The sequence below is a fragment of the Lepidochelys kempii genome, chromosome 2 (genome assembly GCF_965140285.1).
Source record: "Lepidochelys kempii isolate rLepKem1 chromosome 2, rLepKem1.hap1, whole genome shotgun sequence".
Lineage (NCBI taxonomy): Eukaryota > Metazoa > Chordata > Testudines > Cheloniidae > Lepidochelys > Lepidochelys kempii.
The window spans coordinates 144,811,131-144,836,692 of NC_136381.1; the positions used below are offsets into that span (position 1 = coordinate 144,811,131).

A 25,562-nucleotide genomic window follows, 5' to 3' on the forward strand; every position below is an offset into this window, starting at 1 on the left:
CACCAATGTCAAATAGAGGGGAACGATCGCATCCCTCGATCTGCTGGCAATGCCCTTACTTATACATCCCAAAATGCCATTGGCCTTCTTGGCAACAAGGGCACACTATTGACTCATATTCAGCTTCTCGTCCACTGTAACCCCTAGGTTCTTTTCTGCAGAACTGCTGCCAAGCCATTCGGTCCCTAGTCTGTAGCGGTGCATTGGATTCTTCCGTCCTAAGTGCAGGACTCTGCACTTGTCCTTGTTGAACCTCATCAGATTTCTTTTGGCCCAATCCTCTAATTTGTCTCGGGCCTTCTGTATCCTATCCCTACCCTCCAGCGTATCTACCTCTCCTCCCAGTTTAGTGTCATCTGCAAACTTGCTAAGGGTGTAATCCACACCATCCTCCAGATCATTAATAAAGATATTGAACAAAACCGGCCCCAGGACCGACCCTTGGGGCACTCCACTTGATATCGGCTGCCAACTAGACATGGAGCCATTGATCACTACCCGTTGAGCCCGACAATCTAGCCAGTTTTCTATCCACCTTATAGTCCATTCATCCAGCTCATACTTCTTTAACTTGCTTATAGCCCAACTTAACCCCCATTTGCGGGGAGGAGGGGTAGGAGGGATGATAAGGTTCCAGCAATGGGTTGGCTGGGGCACCTGGATGGAAAAAGAGTCAGGGGGTGAGCTGGCGAAACTGAAATGATCATGGAGTTACCTGTACTGTACACTTTATCTGCCGGGTAATCCCAGACATCTGATAATAAAGTTGTGGCCTGATTAAAACCATATCAAGTGTCTCCTGTCCTTCTTTTGGTATACCTGGCCAATATAAAATCTTATCACTAACAAGCACTCTATTAACTGTCTTTTCAGTCTCATCTAGGGATATTGCTTGAAATCCAGAAAGAGAATAAGAATACAGCTATCATAACACCTTAATAAACTCTCTTATTAGTCTCAAGAAACCAGTCATTGCAACTGATAAACGAAATAATTACTTTTATAAGCATATTGTTTCCCCAAGTGGCACCCTGTTCCCAGTAAGCTATATACTTCTCAAAAGTACACACTTGAGTTAAAATATTCTTAATATATTAAATGTATGATGTGTACTTGTATTTCGCTATCAAGATTCGTCTTAGTTGTCTAGAAGTTACCCTAAATCAATAAGCAGTTGAGAACATTGAGGAACTCATCATAACTAAGCCTAGTACTATTTGTAATGGGAAACTGGGCTTCTCTGCAGCAAAAATTATTGTGAGAAACCAGAAGTGTTTCAAAGATTCAGCCTAAAAATCATGCAGATTTTGTGGTCAAGAGAACTGAATATTATGTTTTTGGCTTAATGTGTGATATCCCTGTGCATGTGTAAGTGGCAAAGTTTGGCTATAAGTATCTCTTGGCCAACATAACTTTGAACTGAATTGACATTCTTTGATAATTAAGTTGTTTGTCTAAATTTTGAAATTCTACTGTAGAATTGTTTGGTTGAACTGATGTGAGCAGTCCCATAATTCCAGTGGCATATAAACTTGGCTGGAAGTAAATAAGGATCCATGCTTAAGAATCCACAATTCCATGCTGATACCAAAATCACCTGCCCAGAGTAGTACAGAAGTGTCCTTTTGTAACAAAACTGTAATAAGACCTTGAATTAGTGAATTGATTTATTATTTCTTGAAAGTTGTAACTTCCTATTTTGAGTTCATTTTTTAACATTGTGAACGCTATCACCTAACCATCTTTATTTTGCTTTCTGTAATTTCTTATCAGCTTTAAAAGCTGGTTAATTAAACTATTTAACCAATGTGTGGTTTATAACTTACCTTTCTCATACAGATAACTGTTCGAAGTGTTGTAGCTCTGTTGGTCCCAGGACATTGGAAAGAAATGATGGGTGAAGTAGTATCTTTTATTAGACCAACTTCTTTTGGTGAAAAAAAACTTCCTCACCAACAGAAGTTGGTCCAATAAAAGACATTACTGCACCCATCTTGTCTCTCTCATACAGATAACAATTGTATCACAACATTTGGACAGTATTATTACCAAAAACGTTTGTATGGAATCATTAGTGTACTTAAGAGCTTCCAAAAGAAAATACCAGAGTTCCTGTTGCACCTAGAAGTGATAGTTGCTAATACTGGATGGTATTCTTGTATATGACCATACAAAAGAGAAACATGATAATATAATGTTCAATGGAAAAATATTTCATTGGAAACAATGAAGTCCATAAGTCTCAAGCTCAATAAAAATAAATACTTGTACCATAAATAACTGAAAGTGATGTAAAGGGGGAAGACACACTTTTGTATTTGGATTTTTAAAAAAACATTAAGGAAAAGCACCCTCCTGATTCCATTCCAGTACTGAAAATAATAATATATATGATTCACCAAGTAGGAAGATATCAATCCAGCCTTTCAGAAAGGCTACATCCTTTCAATGAATGCCTGATATGCAAGAGTACTTCCTATTCTATCCATCTACCTACCCACTCAGGTACCTCTACTAGAGTAAACCACAAAAATAGGTATCCAATAGATTGAAAGAATTACTGTCTCAAGAATCAATACTTAAGTTACATCTGTGATGCCAGTAAGCATGGATGTGTGTAATTATGAATTAGGGGGAGTATTATTGCAAGGTCAGATAAAACCAGGTACACACAATCTATAGCAGGGATCTCAAACTCAAATCACCACGAGGGCCACATGAGGACTAGTACATTGGCCCGAGGGCCGCATCACTGAAACCTTTTCACGCAACAATACAAAAGTATAGTTAAAAATGAAAAAAACGAAGACTAATATAGTATATTATTAAAAGTCAATGTATTAACTTTTTAAAAACTGTAATGCGAAGAAGGGTTTTAATAAAATATAAACAGTCAGTAATGCACCTCCACTCAAACGACAAAACATGCATTTACTTTTAGAATTACTTCGCTTAAAGCCCCCACCTGTGCCCCAGGGGGCGGGGGCTGCATAGGGCACCAAAATGTCTAGGGATGGCCCTGGGTGAGGGGAGCTTGGCTGCCGGTGGAGTCGGCACCTTTGGCGGGTTGCAGGAAATAACTGGCTGTGTGTTTGAGACCCATGATCTAAAGAAGGCATATTATGCATGACAGGTGCAATACAAAGGCAGAGTGTACCTGGTAAGTTCCAGGTAGTTGCTAATACCATTATAGATACTCTTTAAATGAACTGATGCAGAAACATTGCAACTAGAAACTGAAGCTTACAAAAAAGCTGTGTAATCTTTAAAACTAAAGTCCAATTCACTGTTACAACAAATCACACAGATCACTACCAAAAATCTGGACATCTAGATGATATAATATTTTATGACATATAGGAAGCTTGCCAAACAGTACTTGGACTTTATTACTAGTGGTGAGTTTTGTTAAGTTATTGAGCATAATTAGTATAAGAACACATTAATGGTTGTTTAAGTGCCAAAAAACATCCTAGAAATAGACTAACATGAACTGAAGTATTTGGTTGTTATAGGAGAGTACTTCCAAAAATATTTAAATTTGTACATTTATTTGATGTTTCTACCTTAAAATAGTGCAATTAGATCTCTGCTTAATGGATGGTCTGCCCCATTCTGCACCAGCTTCACTTTCTGAATGAACAGGTTTAAGATAAGACTCTCAGTCATAACTGAGATGTGCTCAGTGAAGCAAGGAAAAATGGGGATAGGACAAAGGTGACTCCACGACATCTTTACATTTCGCCAATCCTCTAAATTGTCTGTCCCAAGAGCTCTTTTTGGAAACCAGAGATAAGGACACCTCAGTCATACCCCACACTCCCTCAGGAATGCACCAGGAGAATACTCAGATGCTGGTTAAACCATCTTCCTGACTGTTTTCCATTACCACAGCTTCAAAAATAATCCTTACCTGGATGGATAAAAATCAGTAATTTTTTAAAATTGATTTTGAAAAAATTAAATTAAATATAATTCAATTTGAAATTGATAAGCTTAGGCCTTAACATAGGTTATTATAATCTCTTAAAATCATTTACATTAAATAAAAAAAAATCCAAAAACAAAAAACTACCCAAGAGATTAAGCAGTATATGTCTATGGACAAGTGTTTAAAGAAACAATGAAGTGAGCTGTAGCTCACGAAAGCTTATGCTCAGATAAATTGGTTAGTCTCTAAGGTGCCACAAGTACTCCTTTTCTTTCTTCAAAACACAGAATTGGTGAAGTCACTAGCTTAGTACCTGGAGCCAGAGTTTGTTGAAATGCTAACCCAGCTTCTGATAATACTCTTTTCTGCAGGTGGAAAGAGAATATTTTCTTCATTTCAGTTTATTCAACTAGTTCAGTTCACAGATTAGTTCATTCAAAGTTAAAGAAACCAATTGGGAGTTGAAAAAGTAGGAAAGCTTGTTTTCTTCTGCCAATATATGAATAAAAACTAGGTGTAAGAGGATGAGAGCTACTAGTTGTAAAATGCTGAAGGACATGGTGAGCAGAAACAATTAGTACAGTTCATTAACTACATATAATACATCCTTTGATTAATAAATCAGATCATTTTAAATGCAAAACGTGTTTCGATTTTTTTCTCTCATGTATCCAGCACTTTTAAGTTAATAAAAAAATGTATATAGTGTTTTTGAGAATTTTTAAATGAAACTGAATTTCCATCCAAATAGAGCTTGATAGAAATCACAACTAAAACATTAATCATCATCTAGAAAAAAATAACTGCATCATTCTCCATTTTTCTAACATAAAAAAACCAATAAAAACTAAGAATCTGATTAAAAGTAAGTATAGTTACATATTGTATCCTCCTGGTTGGGGGCGTGGGTGAAAGAAAAGAAAAGGACGCACCAAATTTAATGTAAAGGTTATATTTTAGTGCTGTCAATTAACCAGTTAACTCATGGGATTAACTTAAAAATTAATCGTGATTCATCACAGTTTTAATCGCACTGTTAAACAATAGAACATCAATTTATTAAATATTTTTGAATGTTTTTCTACATTTTCAAATATATTGATTTCAACTACAACACAGAATACAACGTGTACACTGCTCACTTTATTATTATTTTTATTACAAATTTTTGCACTGTAAAAATGATAAACAAAAGAAATACTATTTTTCAGATCACCTCATACAAGTACTGTAGTGAAATCTCTTTATCATGAAAATGCAACTTACAAATGTAGATTTTTTTTTGTTACATAACTGCACTCAAAAACAAAACAATGAAAAACTGTAGCGCCCACAAGTCCACTCAGTCTTACTTCTTCTTCAGCCAATCACTAAAAGAAACAAGTTTGTTTACATTTTCGGGAGATAATGCTGCCCACTTCTTATTTACAATGTCACCAGAAAGTGACAGAAAGTGTCAGAAAGTGACAGAAAGTGTCACCAGAAAGAACAGGCATTCGCATGGGACTTTTGTAGATGCCATTGCAGGATGTTTATGTGCCAGATATGCTAAACATTCATATACCCCTCCATGCTTTGGCCACCATTCAAGAGAACCTGCTTCCATGCTGATGATGCTTGTTAAAAAAATAATGTGTTAATTAAATTTGTGACTGAACCACTTGGGTGCAGTCTCCGGCTCTGTTTTACCCGCATTCTTCCATATATTTTATGTTATAGTAGTCTTGGATGATGACTCAGCACATGTTGTTCATTTTAAGAACAATTTTGCTGCAAATGTGACAAAATGCAAAGAAGGTACCAATGTGAGATTTCTAAAGATAGCTACAAGCACTTGACCCAAGGTTTAAAAATCTGAAGTGCCTTCCAAAATCTGAGAGAGATAAGGTGTGGAGCATGCTTTCAGAGGTCTTAAAAGAGCAACACTTTGAGGCAGAACTACAGAACCTGAACCACCAGAAAAGAAAATCAACCTTCTGCTGGTGGCATATGACTCAGATTATGAAAATGAACATGTGTCAATCCGCACTGCTTTGAATTGTTATCGAGCAGAACCTTTCATCAGCATGGATGCATGTCCTCTGGAATGATGGATGAAGCATGAAGGGAGATAGGAATCTTTAGCGCATCTGGCATGGAAATATCTTGTGATGCTGAATGTAACAGTGCCATGTGAACACCTGCACTCACTTTCCAGTAACATTGTGAACAAGAAGCAGGCAGCATTATCTCCTGCAAATGTAAACAAACAAGTCTGTCAAACCTGTTTGGCTGAACAAAAAATAGGACTGAGTGGATGTGTAAGCTCTAATCTTTTACATTGTTTTAATTTTGAATGCAGTTATTTTTGTACATAATTCTAAATTTTTAAGTTTAACTTTTATGATAAAGAGATTGCACTACAGTATTTGTATTAGATGAATTGAAAAATACTATTTCTTTTGTTTTTTACAGTGCAATTACTTGTAATGAAAATAAGTATAAAGTGAGCACTGTACACTTGGTATTCTGTGTTGTAATTGAAATCAATCTATTTGAAAATGTAGAAACATCCAAAAATATTTAAATAAATGATTTAACAGTGCAATTAATAATTCAATTAATCACAATTAATCTTTTAGTCACATGATTAATCACGATTAATTTTTTTTAATCACTTGACAGACCTATTTGGTTGCAAATAGTATCTTTTCATGGTTACTAGCTAACGAGACTCAACCTTTCTTTAGAAAAATAACTAAAGAGTAGAAATGCAAAACACAATTAAAATTGATCATTTAAATCAAGGTTTCCTGCTTGCTGGTTTAAATCACTTTAATTTATATCAATCCACCCTGATCCTTATTTTTCTTGTACAAAATTCTCAGGTCTAAGTATAATCTCCCTGAGATTTCAATCACTTTACATTTAGATTCCCCTATTCCCAGTTCTAATTATTCTTTCAGAAAATAAACAGAGGAATCACATAGTAAAAGAAGGTTTCAGAGTAACAGCCGTGTTAGTCTGTATTCGCAAAAAGAAAAGGAGTACTTGTAGCACCTTAGAGACTAACCAATTTATTTGAGCATAAGCTTTCGTGAGTTGCATCCGATGAAGTGAGCTGTAGCTCACGAAAGCTTATGCTCAAATAAATTGGTTAGTCTCTAAGGTGCCACAAGTACTCCTTTTCTTTTTATAGTAAAAGAAGAAAGAAAGATATTATTCAGGGTATCTACAAGTCCAAGGCTTGAATTAGGTGCACAAGACTCTTTTGAAAATCTTAGCCTAAATACTTACAGAGTAAATAATAATAAGAGTAAAAATGAACCAGGTTTTCAAAAGTAAATATGAACTTTACAAAACCTCACAATATCTACCAAATAACTACATCTAAGAAAACTAAAGCAACAATCATATCAACAGCTAGCACTTATTTTCCTAACTAAATTGTATTAAAAGAGATATTCTTAACACAGACTCTTTGGTGAGCAACATGCATTCCCCTAAAGAAGTGGTCTGTTAAAGACAAACAGCTTTCATTTCTTATCTATGCGTTACAAGAGAAGTAGCCTTTTCCAAACTCAATTCTGGCTACTGAGACCTTAACCTATGCACAGGTATGCCCATGTCCTCATTAGATGCTGTCATAACCCCAGACTCTCCAAGCCCAGGAAATTCATTTCCATCCAAGACAGAATGGCTCTACCAGTTCAGAATCAAAAACAAAAGCTATTTTTCTAGTCCAAAGAAAGGCTTTGGAACTCATAGAGTTATAGAGTTTAAGGCCAGAAGGGGCTACTACAGGCGGAGTTATTTCCTGCGACCCGCCACAGGTGCCAATTCCACCGGCAGCCAAGCTCCTCTCACCCAGCGCCGTCCCTAGCCATTTTGGTGCCCTATGCAGTCCCACACAGGGGAGGGAGGGGGAGACTGTATGGGGCCCCAGGCCTCCGCTGGGAGGGAGCAGGCTTGGGGGGCAGGGGAAAACCACCCCCCAGCACTCACCAGTGGAGCGGAGCGGGCTGGGGCCAGGTCGCTCCACTTCCTGCCGCCTGGTGAGCTCAGGGCAGGCCCGACCCCGCACTCACGGGGCAGTGGGAAGTGGAGCTCCGCTCTGCTCTCCAGGCTCCCAGCCTTGGGACTTGGGCAGCAGGGGAGAACTGTGGATGGGAGCCGGCGGAGTGGAGCAGGCTGGGGTTGGGTCGCTCTACTTACCGCCGCCGGTGAGTGTAGAGCAGATCCCTGCTGGAGTCGTCAGGGGAGTGGGGGCGGGGCTGGGGCAGAGCAGGGGTGGGAAGGGGCGGGGTGGGGCAGGGGCTTTGGGGAAGGGGTGGAATGGGGGCAGAGCAGGAGAGGAGAGGGAAGAGGTGGAGCAGGGGCTGGAGCAGCACGCAGCTGCACAGGGCACCAGGAAATTTGGAGCTCCTGGTGCCCTACGCAGCTGCGTACTTTGCATATGGGTAGGGACAGCCCTGTCCTCTTTCTTACATATAGGTATGATTTACCTATTCTCCAGTCTTACAAAAAATTGACAGATTTGCTAAAAATCCTTGCTACCGGACTAGCAATCTCATGTGGACCAGATTCACTAATACCACCTGAGCACTCTGTTTAAGTAAAGCTGATATAAACCTAGTATAACTGCCAGTTTAGGTGTTTTTACAGCTGTTTTGTATTGCTGGAGCAGTGCGGAAGCAGTGGGCGTGCATCTGTGAATCTGGCCCTTAGTTTAAAACTCTAACCATGGGAATCCTTTGTTTCTTTTAACCAGCCCTGAAAAGCTTCTTTGTGAATAACTGATAACAGAAATATTTAACAGCAATTGCTGATAACAGCAATTTAATTATTAGTAGTAATAATAATTTTAAAAAAGAGTGCCTACCATGAAACTGGACTAAAAGAACCTTGCGTATTGTCTCACTGGATTTGTCATAGTCCATCCCTCATTTGTACTCCCCTTCATTCTCATCACCATCTTTGTTGTTGGCCAAATAACTAAATCATTCCTCCAAAAAGGTGACCCAAATAAGACACTGTATCCAAATGTGGTCTAACTAATACTTTATACAATGATGGGACCATATCCTTAGCTTGACAAAATTTATTTCAACAATCTTCAGCTGCTGCAGACAGAGTCAAGATTGCCATTTTGGATCTGGACTTGAAACATGAACACAGAGCTACTGAAATACATAAACCAAGACCAGAACTGCAGATGGAAATGAATGACATTTTTACTGTTGACAGAAAAATACTGTCCAGTTACAAAACCACTGCACTTACTTTATGGCTTCACACATGTCCAATCCCATTTTCACACAGTTCTTGGCATGATTTTGAAGAGATATAGGTAGTCCAGACACACAGTAGTAGCAATCACCTAAGATTTTAATTCTCATACATTCATTTTCCTGAAGGAAAAAGAAAAATCAATCAGAAGACAGTCACATAACAAATTACATAAACAAAATGACTAGTGACTGGATTTATGTTATATCATGATGTATGTTACTTCTAATGATATAACTATAATGGAGAAATCTTGTTAAGGAAGAACAGGATCTCGCTGAGGAGGTTTAAAAGGGCTGTTAGAGAATAATGTCCAGTTTTGGGCCCCACACTACAAGAAGGATGTGGAAAAATTGGAAAGAGTCCAGTGGAGGGCAACAAAAATGATTAGGGTGCTGGAGCACATAACTTATGAGGAGAGGCTGAGGAACTCGGCTTACTTAGTGTGCAGAAGAGAAGAATGAGGGGGGATTTGATAGCAGCCTTCAACTACCTGAAAGGGGGTTCCAAAGTAGTCTGCCATATTAGTAAGGCACTTTTACATGCTCCATGAGAGTCCAGTCAGGTCTGAACATTTATAAAAGTAAAATAAAATAAATAATATAAATAAAATGAGGGGGAAATCCTCTTTATTCCCATTCATTTTTTTTTTAGCTGAAATCATGATAATATGGTAACTCAACAATATATTTACTTTGACTGAATGAGTCATTTTTGCTCTTTTATCATCAAGTCTCTCAAATTTGCTGGAAGAGCTGAAGCTACTATTGATAAAATGCCAGGCCATAGACCGAGACAGGAGAAACTCTTAGAAGGATAGATTTTGCTCTCTTCAGAAATGTCTGAATTCCTTCCCCTAGCAAAGAGGATGGAAACAGTGAGCGGACCTGTGGAACCTCATGACATGATTTAGCATCTCATTCTTACATAGGAGGCACATTACATCCTGATAGCTCTTCCTAGTATTGCTGCTTGTGCACCCTCTCTTCCATCACTGAACCCCTCCCCCACAGCTCCAGGCCATCCCATCTACAAGCTGGCCTAAAATTGAGGTTTTTGTAACTAGGTGTTCGGTATCTGAGTTAGGACATGTGTATGTGTATTGCCGTAGTGTCTAGTGGCCAAAGCATGGATTTGGGCCCGCCATGCTAGGTGCTGTGCAAACACACAAAAGAATGATCCTCTACTCTACACCACTGTGAGTTAGTCTTTGTGTGAGGGGTAATCATAGGTACTGACTTCCCCTCTTTCCCGTGAGTGCTCTACCCCCCTCTGCCCCTGGCCCTTCCCCCATTCCACCCCTTCCCCAAAGTCCCAGCCCTCTCCCTGCCTCTATTCCAACTCCTTCCCCAAATCCCCACCCCCGGCATCGCCTCCCCACCTGAGCATGCCATGTTCCTGCTCCTCCCCACTCCCTCCTGGAGCATGCTAATGCTGCCAAACAGTTGTTTGGAGGAGGGAAGTGCTGGGAGGTAGGCAGAGAAGCAGGGACACAGTGTGCTTAGGGGAGGCAGAGGTGGGGCAGGGGGTGAGGGGAGCTTGGCTGCCAGTGGGTGCAGAGCACACACTAATTTTTCCCCGTGGATGCTCCAGAGCTGGAGCACCCACGGAGTCGGCCCCTATGGGGGGATTCATTCAGTGTGAGTATTTGGAAGTAAGGTTGGCTTGCAGTGTTTTGTACTATTAGTTAATTTACTATAGTTATTTGATCATATTTTTCAGTTTACCATTTTCAGTTTTTTACTCCTTGTTAATTTAAATAAAGCTGTTCTGGGAGGATTGTCAACATTCTGTTTTTATTGTCCACTTGCGTGTGCTTTAGTGGGTCCCTAGATTGTAAGGATGCCTTATTCACCTTGTAGTAACCCAAGTCTTTTAAAATATGTTTTTACTATGAGTAATGCACTTCAAGTTGCACATGGGCTCCATAAACTGAGCACCAGATAATTTTTCTTTAGCAGCAGCTATGTAGTCTATGTATGCGTCCTCCTATTTCCTCATGCTCTGCACCAGGGGAATAAAGAGGGCTGCCAGACTGCCACCATCTTAGCTCCTTCTCTAACGCTAGCTCCCAGTACGATTGCCAACTTTCTAATTGCACAAAACCTAACACTCTTTCCCTGTCCCCATCCCACCCCTTCCCCAAGGCCTAACCTCTTCTCAGAGGCTCCGTCCCCACTCACTCCATCCCCCTCCATCACTCGCTCTCCCCCACCGTCATTCACTCACTCACTCATTTTCACTGGGCTGGGGAAGGGGGTTGGAGTGCGGGAGGGGTGATGGCTCCAGCTGGGGGTATAGGCTCTTGGGTGGGCCATAAATGAGGGTTTCAGCAGGTGGGAGGAGGCTCAGGGCTGGGGCAGGGGGTTGTGGTATGGGGTGCAGGCTCTGGGAGGGAGTTTCAGTGCAGGAGGGGGCTCAGGGATGGGGCAGAGGTTGGGGGGTTGGAGGCGGTTCGGGATGCGGGCTCTGGGTGGCGCTTACCTTGGGTGGCTCCTTGGAAGCGGCAACATGTCCATGACATGTATTTTCATTTTCAAGACATGTATTTGTATTTGACATTACAATTCATGTCACCATATATCCATCCATTTTCATTTAATGAAAATGGATGGTGATACAGTGTACTACTCAGGATCCAGGAAAGTGAGAGAAAACAGGGTTTCATTATATTATCCAAAGAGACATCAAAATGTATGCTTGGATATAATTCAATCAGAGACAGAATCATTAAAATTTGCCTTCAAACAAAGTGAGTTAATGTGCTGACTGTACAGGTTTATGCCCCTATGATAGCACCTACTGCTGATGTGATTGATGACTTCTATGAATAGTTTGAAATGTCACTCATTAAAATACCAAACAGAGACATCACCCTCTTAACTGGAGATCTGAACAGAAAAGTAGGAGTGGAAATCTCTCATAAAGAAGTAATGGGAAACAATGGTCTTGGTTTATAAAATGGGAGAAAAAGGCATTTATTTGAATTTTGCTGCTCTTATCATCTGGTCATTACAAACACCATCTTCACCCAACATTCTATATATTTCTTTATCTGGAGGTCACCCAATGGCATGATAAAGAACTAAATAATAATACATTAAATTATATAATAAAATAATGATAGAGGGACGCTGGGGATTGAGCAGCCAATGGACAAATACTTTCCCGAGTGCAGACTACAGATCAGACCATCAACCGTTAGCCTCAAAAATAAAGTTAAAACTTAAAAAGGTAAGATGTTCAGCAGGTCCACTGTATCTGGACTTTACAAAGTTAACAAAAATTACATGACTTCTGTTGAGAATGGGTTTGAGGCACTGCAAAAGGTGAAAGAAGAGAAAAATCCAAATGAACTTTGGTATAAAATGAAAACTATCATGCCTGAAGCTGCCAAAGTAGATTAATTTAATTATCTGGGATCATACATATCCGACCAAGGAGGCTGCTCCAAGGAAATCTGAAAAAAACTAGTGATGGCTTGCTCAGCCATAGATTCTCTTTTGAAAGGGTGGAAATCCTGTGGCATCTTGAAATGTATGAAGGTTTGACTGGTGGAAAGCTTCATTTTTTCCACAGCAACATACATAGGTAAAATCTTGGGAAACTAATGTTGCTGATGAGGAAAAGTTAAGTCTCTAAGATGTGGTGCTGTCAAAGACTCCTGTGTTATCTCCTGGATGGAAAAGAAGATGAATGCTTAAGTTAGAAATATTATTGGAGAGAAGCAGACTTACTCTTGGAAATCAACAGGTGCAAACTTATGTAGTTTAGGCACATCAGGGTAGAGATGGAAATAATCTCAAGAAAGTTATCATGGAAGGAATAGTAACATCACAGTAGGAGATGACCAACGAGGAGATGGATAAATGGAGTGTGGCAGATCACTGGGAGGTCAGCTGCTGTGTATGTGAAGTTAGCAATGGATCAAGAATGCTTCAAAAAATCCTGTTATGTCTCTAGTATTCAGACATGAATAAATGGACTTTACACTATATTTACAGCAACAGGATAATGGAGAACAGGGTCATCATTCTGAACTTTAGGCGGCAGATGCTCTTGTTCAGTTCTCTCAAGTCCAGAATTGGTCTTTATCCCCATGTGTCAAGGTTCCTTCCCCACTCTGAGCTCTAGGGTACAGATGTGGGGACCTGCATGAAAACCTCCTAAGCTTACTTTCACCAGCTTAGGTTAAAACTTCCCCAAGGTACAAATTAATTTTATTCTTTGCCCCTGGATCCACTGCCACCATAAAACTTTAACTGGGTTTACTGGGAAACGTAGCTTGGACACGTCTTTCCCCCCAAAATCCTCCCAACCCTTGCACCCCACTTCCTGGGGAAAGTTTGGTAAAAATCCTCACCAATTTGCATAGGTGACCACAGAGCCAAACCCTTGGATCTTAGAACAATGAAAAAGCATTCAGTTTTCTTACAAGAAGACTTTTAACAGAAGTAAAGGAATCACCTCTGTAAAATCAGGATGGTAGATACCTTACAGGGTAATTAGATTCAAAACATAGAGAATCCCTCTAGGCAAAACCTTAAGTTACAAAAAAGACACAGACAGGAATAGTCATTCTATTCAGCACAGCTATTTTCTCAGCCATTTAAAGAAATCATAATCTAACACATATCTAGCTAGATTACTTACTAAAGTTCTAAGACTCCATTCCTGTTCTATCCCCAGCAAAAGCAGCATACAGACAGACCCAGACCCTTTGTTTCTCTCCCTCTTCCCAGCTTTTGAAAGTATCTTGTCTCCTCATTGGTCATTTTGGTCAGGTGCCAGCGAGGTTACCTTTAGCTTCTTAACCCTTTACAGGTAAGAGGATTTTTCCTCTGGCCAGGAGGGATTTTAAAGGGGTTTACCCTTCCCTTTATATTTATGACACCATGTCTTCACATGGATGAGAAATTACCTCAAATAGAACTCCTTTGTGTAGCAGATATTAGTTCTATTGCCCTCAGCTCAAGGATCAAGTCTGGCTCCTGCAGAAGAATGCTCTCATTAGAGGGGTCCCCAAAAGAGAAGGGAGGAGGAGGAGGGGGCTGTAGAGAGAAAAGAACTGGATGGTATACCTGAGAAGATGACCTCTTGTACCCATCTGTTGGGCATAATTTCTGTCTAGGAAGATAGGTAGTTGGAAAGTAAGCCTTTAAAGGGAGGGGAAAAATAGGATTTGTGCAGCTTCAGAGGGACAGTTGGGGTGCAGCTCTCAAAGTTCCAATTAAAACAACTTCTGTCTCTTTTTAGAGGGGTTGGATGGGGAACCTTCCCTCTTGTCCTTATGGGATCACTCATATCTCCCTTCTCCATTTCTGCCCTATCTTTGCTCTCCAGTCTCTCATTGTCAGAGGTGGGAATGGAGGCCACAGAGATCTTAGAGCAGCACAGGAGAAGAAGAAGGGGCCATCCCTACCTTCTTCAGGCTAACTTAGAGGTGGTTCTCCTCAGTCAGAGGTTACACCCACCTTCATTCCCAACTCCATGAGGAACTTTTGGAGCCGAAACTCCCTAGGCTGCTTAGTTCTACTTGGGAACAACCTGCAGATACTATAGCAGGAAGGAACCGGACCCCTGTTAAACTAATTCCTAACTAACTATACTAAAAACTAACTAAGAAACTATAAATGCAATCAATACTTATAAACTCTTTATGAAGTAGAAGTCAGCACGAAGACTGAAGCTGCATTCTAATCCATGAAAGGTAATGAGGAACTAAGATAGCGGTGATCCAGCAGCCTCCTTTATTTCCTCGTTGCAAAGCATAAGGAAAACGGGGACGCATATGCAAACCACATGGACACCGCTAAATTAAAACTGACCAGTGCCAGGAGCACATGCACAAACTGAAGTGCAATACAAAATCACTCGAAGAAACATTGTTCTCATTAGTATAAGAGCGCTACATTGGATTTCTCTGTAAAGTTTCAGAGGACACTAGCCCCTGAACTCCCTAAGTTGAAGCACTGAATAGTCTACATACTAGAACCAGGTTTAGCCTCCTGGAGAATCTCCACCTGGTTTCAGTACACTCTCCTGCTTAAAGCCTGAGGATTGCTGCCCAGAAGACTGTGCCCTTGCCAAGAGGAAAGAGTGTAGAGTTCCCATGAGGAAAGCATTGCACAGTAATAATAAACAGCTGTAGCAGAAATGAGAAAAGCCGTAGCAGATAATTACCTTTGCAATTTGATCAAACTTGCCAAAGAGCTCGTTAAGCATGTGTACCAGTTCTCCAGGTGAACAGTCACTAGCCAGCCGAGTGAATCCTACAATATCAGCATACAGAATACTACAAAGGAAAGGAAAACACACTTGATTATCAGTTTCCCTAGCTTTAGAATAAAGAAATATTTACCCCTAAGCAAAATCCAAAAATAAGTGCTCAGGACATTGCAGAATCAGGCCCATATGCATGAATCAAGGTGCTGCTCACAGCCATATATTCACAGCTCCTTAAAAATCTTTTTTCAACTTTGTGTGATAAGGTAATGACATGCCATTGCACTGAGACATAATCACACATTCTTCACAGAATTATTCCTTAGTTCATACTATGCTCCTTTCATGGGCACACTTTGTTGTGTCTAATTAGAGGATCCAGATCTTTCCAGCAGCAGGTTTGGAAATAACTGTTATTAAAACTTTAATTTCAAATATATTTCAGGTTTCTCATTATATAATCTGTAAAACTATTATAATGAACAAAAAGGGTCATTTTCACTGAAGTTAGCTGGGTAGGTTTATGTTAACTCAGAGATTTGAATTTTGACACGGTTAACTCAGCCCTTCCTCCTTTTGAGTTATGACTTTTGTATTAGCTCTTAAAAACTGAGGACCTAGAGGATGGTTAAAGAGAAATGATATTTTAGAGTAATTTTGATAGAAACCAATTACTCTATATAAGTCCAATTGATTTCATGCTTATTGAATGCATAGGTTTTAGATATGTATCAAGTGTTTATGACCTATTTCTTATAAGCAATCAAGGATTAAATAAACAGACATTAATCTTATCTAACCCCTTCAGCAAATTGCTAAGAGGACGAAAATGTCATATAAATTAAAATTTTCACAAATAGAAGCCCAGAGTCTGGCTCCAAAATTCACGTTCAGGTACCTAAATAAGTGACCTGATTTCTTTTATTCACCCAATTATTCGCGCTATTGTTTTCTATCTCCAGAAATGGGGACCATAGTACAATCCCTTTAATTTGACACAAGGTTTATGAGACAACTTTTTTCTTCTAAATTCTAAAAATGCCAAGTTTGATAAATCATCAGATTTTGCAGCAGAATCTGCAAATATGTCCTCAAGCATTCAGTCTATGTTAAAGCCATTTCTATTTCTACTCAGCTAAAAGCCTTAATTGAATTCTGTTCTAACTGACATAACTGGAAATTCAGAGTAACTTCACACAGAATTTGGCCCTTCAACTTGAAAGACTACAGAATAGGAAACTTTACAAAGACATCAGGATCAATGAGGAAAGCCCATTCTAATATAAATCAGAGGATGACTTCTATGAAGTTCTCTGAGTTGACTCCAAAAATAGCTATGCCTGACTGAAACAAGGAATCTGTTGTTAAGAGTTTGGTCAAATTAATATACAATATTTTTGTACCAGAACTTAAAGTGGTTAAAAAGCATGGTAAAACAACCTTCCCTCCACACTTTACCCCACCCCCCTGAAAATGTTTTGCTGACCTAGTTGATAGATGGTAGTAGTAAAGTACAATACCTCACATTGGTGTGCCTCTTGACATATAAATTGTGAAAGTTGTTCGTATTTTCCAGCTGGCCTGCTTTGGGGCCTTGTAACCTCTGAATAATCTCAGCTTTCATTTCCATGGCAATGTGAGCAGGCAGTAAAGAAAGTAGAAGACGTTCCTGGATTAAAAAAAAATTTTAAAAGGTCCAGTATTTTTATATAAAAAATTGGAACAGTGTGATAAAGAAAAACTGTTACATGTTCACTATTGCAAATAAGCTTTGAATAACTATGTGATGTGTGTATGCTTGTTTAGAATCATAGAATATTAGGGTTGAAATCCCCCTGCTCAAAGCAGGACCAATCCCCAGTTTTTCCCCAGATCCCTAAATGGCCCCCTCAAGGATTGACCTCACAACTCTGGGTTTAGCAGGCCAATGCTCAAACCACTAAGCTATCCCTCCGCTCCCTTTAGGATGGGCTACAAAGGTTATTAGCCACTTGAAATACCTGATGAACACACACATATATCAAAATAATATCAAAATTATTACAGACTTAGGGTAAATCAGAATAATTATTAACAAAATGTGAGGAGCATTACACTTCCAGTGATTTATTCAATATCTAGATGGATTATAGGATATCCAGAGATAACAGCCATAGGATAAATAGACTGAAAAAACTAAAAGAAAAAGGAAACAGCTTTGGAATGAAAATTTAGCAAAGAGGACTTTAGTCAAATGCAATGCTGTTGCCGAACACTTCTCATTATAAGACCCTGTTTTCAATTGCTTATAATTTTGTCAAAACATTAACCATTTGGGCTGAAATTTTGCATGACAGTTGTCTACGTCAGGTTTATTGGGGGAGGGGAGGGGCAAAGTGGGAGGGGAGACTGATTTCAGCCAAAATGGTTTGGCTGTTTCCAAGAACAAGTTTAGAGAAAAATACATTGTTTTGTCCCTGTTAAAAAAACAAACAAACTAGGGACATGAAATTTGGCAAGTAGGCGGCTTACATTATCAGAGATGTGACTTTTGTGGTCTCCATGAAAATCCATCTCAAATTAGGCCAAATGATAAGCCTTTGAAAAATCGCAATTCACACATACTCAGTAGAGACTAGCTAGGGTTTTGCAGCTAAATTTTCTGAAGATTTCCTCCAAACTGAGCATGCTGGAGCCTGGGGCTGAGCAGGATTTTCAATGCAATTTACTCCTGAGGGAATTCTGTGCCAAAAAGTTAAAAATTCTGCAACAAAAAATTAAAAATTCTGAGCACAGTATTTTCAAATTCTGCAAAATTCTGCATATTTTATTTGTCAAAATAACACAATATAATCACAGCAGTTTCAATTATTTTTGGTCGCTTATTTCAAAATACCTGTCAGCAAGTATGTCTGTAACAATATAGATAACAAAAAAGATTCAGGAAATGTTTTTTGACAAATAGATTCCTTACCTAGGCATATTAATACAGAAATCTGAGTAATAATTCCTTTAAATTACAACACAGAATCATATTTCCCACATGCCTCAGAAGCCGTGCAAAGGCTTGGGGGAGTTAGGGGTAATGAAGGAGCTGAGGGAGGGGGAAGTAATTGCTGGGAAGGAGCCTTGATGTGAACTTGGTGGGTTGTTAGATATGGTTGGGAAAGTTATGGAACAGGGTTTTTTTGGTGGGCGGTGGGGGGTGTTGGGAAGGGATTGTTAGGAAGCTTCCCACTTGCAGACCCTGGCTGGCCCCTAGCTTCTCCCATTCAGTCAGACACATCTTCCCTTTCCCTATGTGTCCCTGCACTCCCTGTCCACAGGTGTCCCTCCACCTCCACTCAGAAATGCACTCCCAACATCCCCATGTGTCCTTGCACCCCCTCCCCGTTTCCATGTGTCTCTGTGCCCCCACTCAGTCATCCCCTGTCCCAATGTGGCCCTGCACCTCCCTCCCCTCTGTGGCCCTGCAGCTCCACTCCCATTCAGCCCCTGTCCCAGTCTATCCTCCCTCACTAGCCCTTATGAGCCCCTGTCTGACCCCCCAGCAGCCCCACGCTGTCTGTTTTCCCATAGCCCCTGTCTCCTGACCTGACCAAAACAGGCACTGTGAAGAAAGCAGGCTCTTTCTTTTCCCTAGCTGGCTGGGAGCTTTTGCTCTGTTCTATTGCCATATCACCCTCTGGTGGGCAAAAGACAGAACTTCAACAACGTTCCAGCAGAAGCTTTTTTCTGTGCAAAAAATTAAAAATATGCACAGCTCATTAATTATGCACATGCACAGTGGCTCAGAATTCCCCCAGGAGTAGCAATTGCAGCGCTGTGCTGTGCAGGCTAGGACAGGTCCAGGTCTGGGCACTGGAACTGAAAACAGGGATACTATTTCTCCTGTGCTCTCAGTGCTCCCCCTCATGGTACTCAGGCATTGTAGAGGAGAGAAACTGGTATGGGGAGTTGTTGTGGGGGGGGGGGGTGCTGGGACTGGCTGGGCACGGAGTCTTGGATTGGGAGCAAGAGAGGGAAATGGGGGCAAACTGAGATCAGACTAAGAATTGGGAGGGGGGTAGACTGGGACTGGCTTGGCAAGAGGTGGAATAGAAGGTGGAAGGGGGAGGGGAGACAGCCCTGACCAGGATTCAGGGTGCTAAATACCAACACCAGAAAATATGGATACCTCCAGCACATCTGCAACTCTTTACTTTAATCATGATTTCTTCTTTAAAAAGGTACTTCTCTGTGATCATCTTTGTGTGACAATATAATGGTTCACAGTAGCAGACATGCATTGATGAAACAGAAAAACCTTCACATAGTTTGCCTTTCTACTCAGAGTAGACAATTGTGATGGCAAGTGCTCATGAAATTGAATCACCATGAGACTAACTCTGCACCCACTGACGTCAACAGAAAACTCCCACTAATTTCAATGGATGCAGACTCAGGTTCTATAGTAATTTGCACCCAAACTGATCACTTTGGTTTTGGAATAAATCAGTTTTTCTTTTGAGGTCTGTAATTTTTATCATATTCTTTTGTTGCTGTTAGTTTTGATGTACATACTGCTACATATTAGATGCATAGCGGGCAGTGTCATGAGGAAAATGTCATAAGCAAAGGTATATCTGTTGCTTGTTTTACTTAATACTTGCATGTTTTATTCAGAGATATGCTTGTCCCCGTAGGCCCCAAGTCTGACACTTTCTAACAAGCAGGTGGTCTAGAACATGCACGAGAATATATATGTAAAAGGTTTTCATTAAAATGTGAATGCTGTTGTATTTCTCTGGATGAAAGACAAAGTGGTGTTAAAGGCAGAAATTTGCAAGTACATCCCCAAAATGTCAATAGTTTCACTTTTAATACTGCAGAATTGGAAAATGTCTTCATTTTCTTGGCTGAGATATTTTGACAACCACAGAGAATGTCCATAAAAGCAAAAGGGCACTAAGTACACGATGTGAGCTTACACTTACTGCCTTCTATTTTCAAAACAGCTAGTGGCTGCATATGCTGTGACTTAAGGTACAGGTCAGAAACAATTAATTACCAGCACTATAGTACTAGTGAACTACTGGTAATATTAGATGAGGTGATGATATGCTCGTGTCCTATTTTTTGCTAGACATTTCTAAGCAAAGATTCCAATTATTGCAGGCTCGTTTGCTAGCTTCCCTACATTGCTTCAGATATTTTTTAAAACATGGTTTATTTAGATGTTTTTGAAGAATGAAACTATATGGAAAGGAACCCAGTGCAAGCAATCTAAGGTAAAGATGGAAATATACTTATGCAACAAATTTGATATAGAATAAAACAATGTTTGTTTTAAATTCCCTTGAAAAGAGCACCCATGTATATAGCATGATTCTGGTCACATGGTGACACTCTAATCTATTGCAGGTGTATTTTGTGTCACTTGCTCTTGTGGCAAGGCTCCACCTGAACCATATAATGGAAAAGGCCTCAAGAGATACAGAAACAGGCATAAGGTAGAGAAAAGAGAAGGAAAAGGCATTGAGAAAGGAGTAGATAAAGTTTTGAGTTTCTGAGACAGAAAAAAACCCAGCCATGAACATGAGACTGGTAAGAGCAGAAGGAAATAGTATAATCTCATCATATCATAACTCTCTCCTGCACAGTGGAGAAGAGGGGCAAGAGAGCACTGGAGGTGTGATATCGTTAGGGTGACCAGATGTCCCGATTTTATAGGGACAGTTCCGATTTTTGGGTCTTTTTCTTATATAGGCTTCTATTACCCCCCACCCTCTGTCCCGATATTTCACACTTGCTGTCTGGTCACCTTAGATATCGTAGACAAAACCCACATTTGACACTCTTCCATAAGGGTTAATGGCCTGGCCTGGAGAAAGAGGTAAAGTCACATCATTCTGCAACATTTACCAGCAATATCAAATGTGAAGGGAAGGAAACAGGCTTCAGAGGTGGTAGGAGACAGAGATGACCTAAGGGGTGGGCTGAACAGCCCTGAGCTAGGAATACCAGGAGTAGCCAAGCATGGGAGGAAGCCTGGACTTGACTTGTTTGGTTTGTTATTAAAAGTCAAATGCCAAGAAGGCACTGATCCTGAACAAGGCACACGTTGTTTTAGAATAGCAAGAAAGTAATCTGATTGCAATAGGGACCGCTGGCAAGAGGGAGCAAATAAAGTGGTGGAGGGAGGGAGAAGCAAAGAAAGAGAAAAAACCATCAATTAATAAGATGCATGCCAAATTCCTCTCAGTCATAATGCTTGTCTGATATATTCCTTTCCTCCACCTTGTGTGTTTTGTCTATTTAGAATATAAGCACTTTGAGGCATGGAACTGTCTTATTCTATGTGCTTGAGGAACCTAGCATTCTTTTGGGCACCTGATTAATAAAATGATTTTTTCTATGGGCATACCTACATACAGAAGATGTTAGAAAAATCTTGCTTCAAAGTACTGTACTGTTTTGGCTCTTATCCTGAAAACACAGACAATATAAAGGAAATAAGACTGTTTCCCTCTGATTTACCCATAAGTTCACTTAGCCCTGGTCTACACTAGGACTTTAGGTTGAATTTAGCAGCGTTAAATCGATGTAAACCTGCACCCGTCCACACGATGAAGCCCTTTATTTTGACTTAAAGGGCTCTTAAAATCGATTTCCGTACTCCACCCCGACAAGTGGATTAGCGCTTAAATTGGCCTTGCCGGGTCGAATTTGGGGTCCTGTGGACACAATTCGATGGTATTGGCCTCCGGGAGCTATCCCAGAGTGCTCCATTGTGACCGCTCTGGACAGCACTCTCAACTCAGATGCACTGGCCAGGTAGACAGGAAAAGAACTGCGAACTTTTGAATCTCATTTCCTGTTTGGCCAGCGTGGCAAGCTGCAGGTGACCATGCAGAGGTCATCAGCAGAGGTGACCATGATGGAGTCCCAGAATTGCAAAAGAGCTCCAGCATGGACTGAACGGGAGGTATGGGATCTGATCGCTGTATGGGGAGAGAAATCCGTGCTATCAGAACTCCGTTCCAGTTTTTGAAATGCCAAAACCTTTGTCAAAATCTCCCAGGGCACGAAGGACAGAGGCCATAACAAGGATCCGAAGCAGTGCCGCGTGAAACTTAAGGAGCCGAGGCAAGCCTACCAGAAAACCAGAGGGGCGAACGGCCGCTCCGGGTCAGAGCCCCAAACATGCCACTTCTATGATGAGCTGCATGCCATTTTAGGGGGTTCAGCCACCACTACCCCAGCCGTGTTGTTTGACTCCTTCAATGGAGATGGAGGCAACACAGAAGCAGGTTTTGGGGACGAAGAAGAAGAAGATGATGATGATGAGGTTGTAGATAGCTCACAGCAAGCAAGCGGAGAAACCGCTTTTCCCGACAGCCAGGAACTGTTTCTCACCCTGGACCTGGAGCCAGTGCCCCCCGAACCCACCCAAGGCTGCCTCCTGGACCCGGCAGGTGGAGAAGGGACCTCCGGTGAGTGTACCTTTTAAAATACTATACATGGTTTAAAAGCAAGCATGTGAAAGGATTACTTTGCCCTGGCATCCATGTCTCTCCTGGATGTACTCCCAAAGCCTTTGCAAAAGGTTCCTGGGGAGGGCAGCCTTATTGTGTCCTTCATGGTAGGACACTTTACCACTCCAGGCCAGTAACACGTACTCGGGAATCATTGTACAACAGAGCATTGCAGTGTATGTTTGCTGGCGTTCAAACAACATCCGTTCTTTATCTCTCTGTGTCATCCTCAGGAGAGTGAGATATCATTCATGGTTTCCCGGTTGAAATAGGGTGCTTTTCTTCAGGGGACATTCAGAGGAGCCTGTTCCTGCTGAGCTGTTTGCCTGCGGCTGAACAGAAATGTTCCCCGCTATTAGCCATGGGGAAGGGGGAGGGTTGAGGGGGTAGCCACGCGGTGGGGGGAGGCAAAATGCGAACTTGTAACGAAAGCACATGTGCTATGTATGTAATGTTAACAGCAAGGTTTACACTGAAAGACTGTAGCCACTGTTTTATAAAATGTGTCTTTTTAAATACCGCTGTCCCTTTTTTTTTCTCCACCAGCTGCATGTGTTTCAATGATCACAGGATCTTCTCCTTCCCAGAGGCTAGTGAAGATTAGAAAGAAAAAAAAACGCACTCGTGATGAAATGTTCTGTGAGCTCATGCTGTCCTCCCACACTGACAGAGCACAGACGAATGTGTGGAGGCAAATAATGTCAGAGTGCAGGAAAGCACAAACTGACCGGGAGGAGAGGTGGCGGGCTGAAGACAGGGCTGAAGCTCAAATGTGGCGGCAGCGTGATGAGAGGAGGCAGGATTCAATGCTGAGGCTGCTGGAGGACCAAACCAGTATGCTCCAGTGTATGGCTGAGCTGCAGCAAAGGCAGCTGGAGCACAGACTGCCACTACAGCCCCTGTGTAACCAACTGCCCTCCTCCCCAAGTTCCATAGCCTCCACACCCAGAAGCCCAAGAACACGGTGTGGGGGCCACCGGCCAACCAGCCACTCCACCACAGAGGATTGCCCCAAAAAAAGAAGGCTGGCATTCAATAAATTTTAAAGTTGTAAACTTTTAAAGTGCTGTGTGGCATTTTCCTTCCCTCCTCCACCACCCCTCCTGGGCTACCTTGGTAGTCATCCCCCTATTTGTGTGATGAATGAATAAAGAATGCATGAATGTGAAGCAACAATGACTTTATTGCCTCTGCAAGCAATGATTAAAGGGAGGAGGGGAGGGTGGTTAGCTTGATGGGAAATAGAGTGAACCAAGGGGCAGGAGGTTTCATCAAGGAGAAACAAACAGAACTTTCACACCGTAGCCTGGCCAGTCATAAAACTGGTTTTCAAAGCTTCTCTGATGCGTACCACACCCTCCTGTGCTCTTCTAACTGCCCTGGTGTCTGGCTGCGCGTAACCAGAGGCCAGGCGATTTGCCTCAACCTCCCACCCCACCATAAACGTCTCCCCCTTACTCTCACAGATATTGTGGATCACACAGCAAGCAGTAATAACAGTGGGAATATTGGTTTCGCTGAGGTCTAAGCAAGTCAGTAAACTGCACCAGCGCGCCTTTAAACGTCCAAATGCACATTCTATCACCATTCTGCACTTGCTCAGCCTGTAGTTGAACAGCTCCTGACTGCTGTCCAGGCTGCCTGTGCACGGCTTCATGAGCCATGGCATTAAGGGGTAGGCTGGGTCCCCAAGGATAACTATAGGCATTTCAACGTCCACAACTGTTATTTTCTGGTCTGGGAATAAAGTCCCTTCCTGCAGCTTTTGAAACAGACCAGAGTTCCAGAAGATGCGAGTGTCTTGTACCTTTCCCGGCCATCCCACGTTGATGTTGGTGAAACGTCCCTTGTGATCCACCAGAGTTTGCAGCACTATTGAAAAGTTCCCCTTGCGGTTTATGTACTCGCCGGCTTGGTGCTCCGGTGCCAAGATAGGGATATGGCCCCACCACAGTTAGGGAATCCCATTGCAGCAAAGCCATTCACTATGACCTGCACATTTCCCAGGGTCACTACCCTTGATATCAGCAGATCATAGAATCATAGAATCATAGAATATCAGGGTTGGAAGGGACCCCAGAAGGTCATCTAGTCCAACCCCCTGCTCGAAGCAGGACCAATTCCCAGTTAAATCATCCCAGCCAGGACTTTGTCAAGCCTGACCTTAAAAACCTCTAAGGAAGGAGATTCTACCACCTCCCTAGGTAACGCATTCCAGTGTTTCACCACCCTCTTAGTGAAAAAGTTTTTCCTAATATCCAATCTAAACCTCCCCCACTGCAACTTGAGACCATTACTCCTTGTTCTGTCATCTGCTACCATTGAGAACAGTCTAGAGCCATCCTCTTTGGAACCCCCTTTCAGGTAGTTGAAAGCAGCTATCAAATCCCCCCTCATTCTTCTCTTCTGCAGGCTAAACAATCCCAGCTCCCTCAGCCTCTCCTCATAACTCATGTGTTCCAGTCCCCTAATCATTTTTGTTGCCCTTCGCTGGACTCTCTCCAATTTATCCACATCCTTCTTGAAGTGTGGGGCCCAAAACTGGACACAGTACTCCAGATGAGGCCTCACCAATGTCGAATAGAGGGGAACGATCACGTCCCTCGATCTGCTCGCTATGCCCCTACTTATACATCCCAAAA

At 41.4% G+C, this 25,562-nt stretch overlaps 1 protein-coding gene across 7 annotated transcripts in view; it reads right to left on the reverse strand.

The window, feature by feature from the left end:
* The window catches only part of ADCY2 (adenylate cyclase 2), a 431,011-nt gene that overhangs the window by 133,182 nt on the left and 272,267 nt on the right, over window positions 1-25,562 (reverse strand). For all 7 annotated transcript variants that reach the window (XR_012157385.2, XM_073332378.2, XM_073332377.2 and 4 more), the window contains 3 exons: window positions 16,945-17,093; window positions 15,383-15,494; window positions 9,194-9,321 (listed from right to left, as the gene is read on the reverse strand). Coding sequence is in view for 6 of the 7 variants with exons in the window: in XM_073332378.2 (XP_073188479.1) it covers window positions 9,194-9,321; window positions 15,383-15,494; window positions 16,945-17,093 (389 nt within the window). In the remaining variant the exon portion in view is untranslated. The remainder of the gene's footprint in view (window positions 1-9,193; window positions 9,322-15,382; window positions 15,495-16,944; window positions 17,094-25,562) is intronic.